This window comes from Asparagus officinalis, chromosome 8 (genome assembly GCF_001876935.1).
Source record: "Asparagus officinalis chromosome 8, Aspof.V1, whole genome shotgun sequence".
In the NCBI taxonomy this organism is placed as follows: Eukaryota; Viridiplantae; Streptophyta; class Magnoliopsida; order Asparagales; family Asparagaceae; genus Asparagus; species Asparagus officinalis.
Window position 1 is genome coordinate 33,965,765 of NC_033801.1, and position 6,570 is coordinate 33,972,334.

Genomic DNA, 6,570 nt, shown 5'->3' on the forward strand with positions numbered 1-6,570 from the left:
TCTGGTCTTTAACTATTAGCTGTCAAAGCCATAGGCTTTTGAAACTCGATTTATTGTAGACACGCTCCACAGGAAGATATATCGGCAAATAATGAAAATATAAAGGCCACCAAGTAGCAAAATATACAGGGTTGGCATTGGCAGCACTTGTTAAGACTTGACCCAACATCTGTGGAACCTCAATAAACTTTGATCAGAGAAAGGCTTGAACAATGATAGTGAACCCTTGTACTTCTTAAACTGCATAGACCAAATATGAAGCCTACAAACAATATAGCCCTAGTCTAGTTTCAAAAAAGGAAGAAATGATGAAAAGGATAATAAACACGAGCCGTACAGGTAACCTCCTATCGACAGTATTTATTTTTTTCAGTTCACGTATCAGTTAACTAAATCTGTGCTTAGCGTGAACAAGCTGCAAGTTTCTCATATATCACAGTCAGAGGTAAAAGGTATGAACTTACCCCCCTCCTATTACCTCCCAGTCTTTTTCCTTATCCAGGTCTAAGGTTGAGGTTGCCTCTTAATCTAGCCCATTACAGTATTCTCATCCAACGTTTGCCCATGGACAGTCCCAACATCTTAGTATTGTAATTTGTAGTGGCACATTAAATAAATTCCTAATCACATAATGTACTCAACAATCACATAATACTCTAAAGTCTGTGTTTTTTTCCTTTTTCTTCCTTTACTTTCTTCTTTTTCTCTAATCTATGATCCCACATGTACTATTTTTCATCTTTTATGGGATCATTCTTCTCCCTTCATAAAAACCTTATGGAGTTTCATGTCCTCTTTCCATCTAGGTCAATCATCATTCAATTTCAGAATAAAGTGAAGAGGTGGGAGAAGTTGTAACAATAATTATTCACTTTCCCTCATGCTACATAACTTATTGTCCTGTTAGTTGAAGTTTTAAGTTAAAATAAGAAAGGAAATAATAATGAATTTTCAAAACACCAACTAGGAATCCAAAGTCCTCAATTTTCACCTTTTCCACGGAGTTTAACTCCGGAAACCATAATTTGCAGCTGGGAAATGGAACAGAGTTGAAAACAACAGACCCACAACAAACATGTATGCTTTCAATCCATATTTTGAGATCAAGTTAATTAGACAGATCTACTGAAAAGGTAACAGAAAGGTTAATTATAATTAGCCTCTGGATAATATAAACAACAGTCATATTTGCAGACACTAATAATAGTTATTTTTTGAAAGTCAAGAAATCATACCTCGACACCATTTACTGGCTATGGCTAATAACGTTATTTCAGCCAGAAGACTTTTAGAATTTTAATAAAACTAGTAATTTCCTATTTTGGTTAGGCAAGAAGCAGAAAAATAAATTACATTTTAAGAAAATATGTTTTACAATCTTAAATAAATGTCAAGTATTAATCCCTTAATTGCATTGTTAAACAGGTAAAGATTGAGGTAATTGCAAAAATTTGTAGTTTGAACATTTCTCCTCAGTTTAAATTTTGGATTGAGCACTTGTAGAGGATTTTGTTGTTTATATTGCGGCTATATGACAAATCTGCATATGCTAGAGCTTGAGGTGAGTGGTTTCATGTTTTGAGGCCCAGGCATGCCTGAGTTTGATCATGTACTGAACTGTTCAAATGGGTAATGGAAAAGTTCTCATTAACCCAAAAAAAAAGTTTTGCAATCGCCTATCACCATTTAGCAAAGAATGAAATAAGACAAGGAGTAGGTTGGTTTTTCAGGAAAAAAAGATCTATAGGGGAAAAAATTTGGTGCTTCACCGGTATCTGCAACAAGTTGACAAGGCCTTCCCAACAGATAGTAGATTTACCCTAGAGAATATTTAATTTTGTGACACCACATTTGATATAGAGAGTCTACAAGGTCAGCTTTATACTATGTAAACGTAAGCTAACGCAGTTCGTAGGAGTCTCAATTTACCAGAATAGCATGCAAACAAGATGTTACCTTAACTGATAAATAAGACTTCTGTTCAGGAAAGACAAGTTTGTTACAGGCTCACCTTCTTCAAAAGTGCAATGGGCTGGATCTTCACCAAAATATAGAACAAGAGCATCAGCTCTCCTACCCTGACATTACACCAAGTGGTAATGGATGAATATTCTAAGATTAAAAGAAAAACTGTATTAGTCATGTTTGCTGCAACACTGTAGGGAACTTGGTAGCATACCGCAGCAGTATAAAGCGATTTCAGAGATTGTACTTCAGCTACAGCAACTGCAGTAAATTCCCTCAAAGTCTACACCGGAATGTGAATGATTGGATAATAAATGATAAAAAGTTCAGAAAAATGTTAGACATCAATAAATAGCTGATCTAGTACATCGAAAAGAAAGATACTTCAAACACCAGAAACCGAAAACGAATATAAAGCAGTGAGAACATGTCACAATGTGGAAAACTTGACAACTCCAAGCTGGGGAGGAAACCTTCTGATAATAATGAAAAAGAACAAAAACAGAAAAGAGACAAGTAATAACAAAACTAACATAACTGATTATACCTTACAAAAAACTTCTGATACGGGGCCATCGTTTTCGGAAGCAGTCAGGTCCAACTCAACTTTCTCTAAACCTTTGACAACAGCTTGCATTTCTTCAGCCAAGAACTTCAATTTTATCTGTGCTGTGAACCAAACTCTTAGCAAATTTATGATTGAAATTTTCCAAAGTAATAATAGGTTAGTGGTTTGAACCTTTGATGCAGCTTCCAGACTAATTAAATCCCCATAAAAGTCAAGAAGATGTGGTGACTTTGAGGCAAGAACCTGACATTCATAATCTTAAATTACAAGCACAAAAATTATTGAGAAGAGAAACAAGAAGACGAGATTTTAAGTGTCATACTCTGCTGCTTATAATCAAGGGAATTTTTTTTTTCAAATACCATCTTAAAATCTTTTCATTTGAATATTCCTCTCAAGCATTCACATTAATATATCCCCTTCAAAAACCTTAACATATTTTAATGGGTAAATTTCACTTAACCCCCCAGAACTTTGGAGGGTGTTGCACGTAACCACCCTCAACTTTGTTTATTCCACTTAACCCACCTGAACTTGTCTCACTTAAGCCCCTCCCGCCAACTTAACACTGAACTTTAACGGTCATATGACATGCATATGACATAAAAGGACGGAAATGCCCCTCAGTTTATTACAAATTGTATCTTTTTTTCTCATTTTTTGGATTAGAAACTCATCTCATTCTTTATCATCCTCTACCTCCTACTAGCCATGTTGTAACATCAAGACCCCAAGCATTTATAAAATTACACATTTCTTGAGGGTGATTTCAACAATGAAAACGAAGATGGATGAACAAAAGAAACGCTTGAAAAGTTATGTAGTCAAAGTTGAATTGACACAGGAGAGAGTGAAAGTTCATTATTTACCGATAATTCTCACTGGATATGCAATAGAAAACCAGAAGACTCTGAGGATGATCTCAATTCTGGGTCTGAAGGTTGCCTCAGGTTTTTGTGAGGGAATTCACATTCAGGAGACAAAAACAGAAGCTTTTCACTCTCAAAGATCACAGACAGGAATGTGGTTTTACTACATGTTTTGTAGTAGTTCTCCGTTGTAGTCATTTATTGCATATGTACCTCCTTTGAGATTGTTATCTAGCAAGTGGAGGATTTCCATAAGTTAAGGAGCCAAGAGGATTCTGAGTTTAGCAAGATCCATTCTTTTCTCCACCTTGGGAATAACCCACAAAACTTTCCCAAAAATGAGTATAGGTGGGATCTTTGATAATGGTGGAGCCTCGAGAAGAGAAAGGAGGAGATGGGTTTAGCACAACTCACGTGATCCTGGAGTAATTTATTGGAGGAAGAAGATGAAGATGACGGAGACAGCAGTGTTGGTTTTTTGAGACACAGAAAGCTGAGGGTTTTGCAAAGAGAGATGAGAGGTTATGTAAGGAGTTTTTTGATTGGGTAAATTTCACTTAACCCAAACTTTAGGTTTTTACACATAACCCCTTCTTTAGTTGATTTTTAATGAGGGCATTTTGGTCATTTTTTTATAAGGGCAAGTCAGTTCCAGCAGCATCAAGGAGGTGTCCTAGCTCTGATGTTCCACCATTCCTAGTCCAATAATGTATTTCATTCTTGTGGTGAGGTGTTGAATCGGTATCACATAGCTATTCTTGTGGTGAGGTGTTGAATCGGTATCCCCTAGCTTGGTGTATTCCACCATTCTTCGTGAGATAATGTATTCCATCATTGTCCATGAAGTATTGTACCGGTATTTCCTAGCTTGGCCTAGGGACGCCATCTTTGTAATCCTACCGGCATCCCCTAGGCCCGCCTAGGGATGCCATCTTTCTAATCCTACTATCATAGTGGAGAACTAATTTGGACAATGGTCCCGAGGGTTTCCCCTTAGTGGTTTTTCCACATAAAAACCGGTGTGTCCCATTTACTGTTTTGCTAGTAATTTATATTGTCCATTTTATCACAAAAAGAGGAAAACTTAAAACTTCCCCAACTTAATAGGATTTCCTAACGTATATAGAAAACCCTTTTTCCTAGTAGAAATTTAAACTTATTCAGCATTAAGTTTTTCAAAATAGTTCTATGATCATATATTTTAAGTTTGCACTAAAACGATGTAAAAGTGAGATAAAAACTATAAATGAATGGTTAAATCATCTCATATTGTTCTTTCTTTGCACGTGCACACATGTATGTACTTAGGTGTTACGTGATAATAGAGGAAGAAGTATGGATGTGTACACAAGAATAGAGGATGAATAAAAGAGAACGGTAGAGATAGGCATGTGCAATATAGAACTGGAGTGTCCCACTTTGCAGCAGCTACAAATGTAGCAGTATCTAAAGGACCATGAACCAAGACAGTTAGCAAGGATGCATTGACAGAAGAAATATATCTTAAAAGAGCTCTAAAAAGAAAAGATTTCATAAGGTTAACGCCCACGATTTGACATAAAAGGTTGTTCGTGGTGCTTAAATTAGAACAACAATAAAAAGAATTTGTTCCAAGTGGCATAGTGCTCCAAAACAAAAAAGGCAGAAAAAGGCATATGATATCACTTTCTGGATTTTAAAACGGCATAGATGTGATGAGATTGGATGAATGCTAATTTTTTACCTTGAAGGAGTAACTGTACTGTACATAGGTATCTGTTAATTTATATGATCCACATTGTTAGGATGGTCACATCTATTCAGTTCACATCTGGGTTTGGACTAACAAGACAGGAGATGACATTTAGTCCTACATTAGAAGACAAATTACATGAATATATTGTTAAATATGCTTGGACTCATGACTCATAAGGGTTAATCCTTCTCAGTCACTTTGGGTCCAACTAGATTAGCTTAGTCCATCTCCAATTCTCCATTCAGGGGCCATTACGACCAAACACATGTACAACAAAAAGGTAAAATAGAGAAGGTTACACTTTTACCTTACAGAAATAATGCAACAACGTCAGTTTATTAACTGCACGAGTATCTGCAAGTTTCAGAAGGCTTTCTAGGCGGAAACCCAAGGCTGAACCTGCAAAGCAAGATCATGTGTTGAATAAAAATTGAGAAAGTCCAAGTGCAGAAGTGTTATTGTTTTCTAGATAAGTTCATGTTGCAAATACAGTATGTATACTAACAAACATAATCAGACTTCATGTACATAACTTGATTAAAAATGAAACATCAGGCAAGGCATTAAAGCTAGTAACAAAAAGCTCAGCTTGACTGTTAGCATAACCAGAGTTTATGAGTAGGCGATAATTCAAATACCTTTAGCAGTCCCTTGGTTTAATGTGTTCCCAAGAAGTAAAATTTTCTTCATGAATTCCTTTAATATAACAGAGTTCTGAATCTGGAGAGTAATGAAGACATGAGTGACAAGCTAAATTGATTTAAGATTGAACATTCACATAGATCAGCATGAACATTCACATAGATCAGCATTAGGTGTACCTCCACGCAAGCAGAATGTGCGGTGTTCAGATTCTTCCTAAGATCTGATATCTGAGAGAAATTGGAAGAAGCTGAAATCATCAATTCAGGTAGGAAATTTATTTTATGAAGATAAAGAATCACAATACCTGTGAACGAAACTGAATCTTGAAAGAAAACACTCTCAACTTGGACTCAACTTGAGGAACTTTCATCAACTCCAGAAAGAACTTCAATATTTGCAAACAAGTAAAGCATTAAAACTGTCATATAAAGGCAACATCATAAAGTTTAAACTGGTGAAAAATTAAAGCACAATGATAAGGACAATATGCTGTTACCAAAGTGAATATAAGTATTGAGGAACTTTCAGGCTATTATAACAACGCTGCTGAATAGAGGTGGAAAAGAATCGAATCGAATACCAAGTTGTTCCGTATTTGTATTTGTTTAAAATTTTCAAATTTGAATTTGAATTCGATTATTCATTTTTGAGGGTTTTCGAACTCGAAGACTTGATATTTGATAAATATTCATAGAATATATCGAATATTAGAGTATATTCATTTGACTAAAGAATTCGATTTTAAAATAATATTTAGATTTATGATTGAAAATTATTCCTTTATATAT

General features: G+C 35.4%; 1 protein-coding gene across 11 annotated transcripts in view; it reads right to left on the bottom strand.

The window, feature by feature from the left end:
- The window catches only part of LOC109823004 (formin-like protein 5), a 48,296-nt gene that overhangs the window by 17,675 nt on the left and 24,051 nt on the right, over positions 1–6,570 (bottom strand). For 6 of the 11 annotated variants that reach the window (XR_002242369.1, XM_020389318.1, XM_020389317.1 and 3 more), the window contains 8 exons: positions 6,087–6,167; positions 5,959–6,009; positions 5,776–5,857; positions 5,445–5,536; positions 2,705–2,776; positions 2,513–2,629; positions 2,180–2,248; positions 2,012–2,078 (listed from right to left, as the gene is read on the bottom strand). Coding sequence is in view for 6 of the 11 variants with exons in the window: in XM_020389318.1 (XP_020244907.1) it covers positions 2,012–2,078; positions 2,180–2,248; positions 2,513–2,629; positions 2,705–2,776; positions 5,445–5,536; positions 5,776–5,857; positions 5,959–6,009; positions 6,087–6,167 (631 nt within the window). In the remaining 5 variants the exon portion in view is untranslated. Of the gene's footprint in view, positions 1–2,011; positions 2,079–2,179; positions 2,249–2,512; positions 2,635–2,704; positions 2,777–5,444; positions 5,537–5,775; positions 5,858–5,958; positions 6,010–6,086; positions 6,168–6,570 lie in introns of those variants that run through there. The other 5 variants (XR_002242371.1, XR_002242372.1, XR_002242370.1 and 2 more) reach the window with 2 other exon arrangements.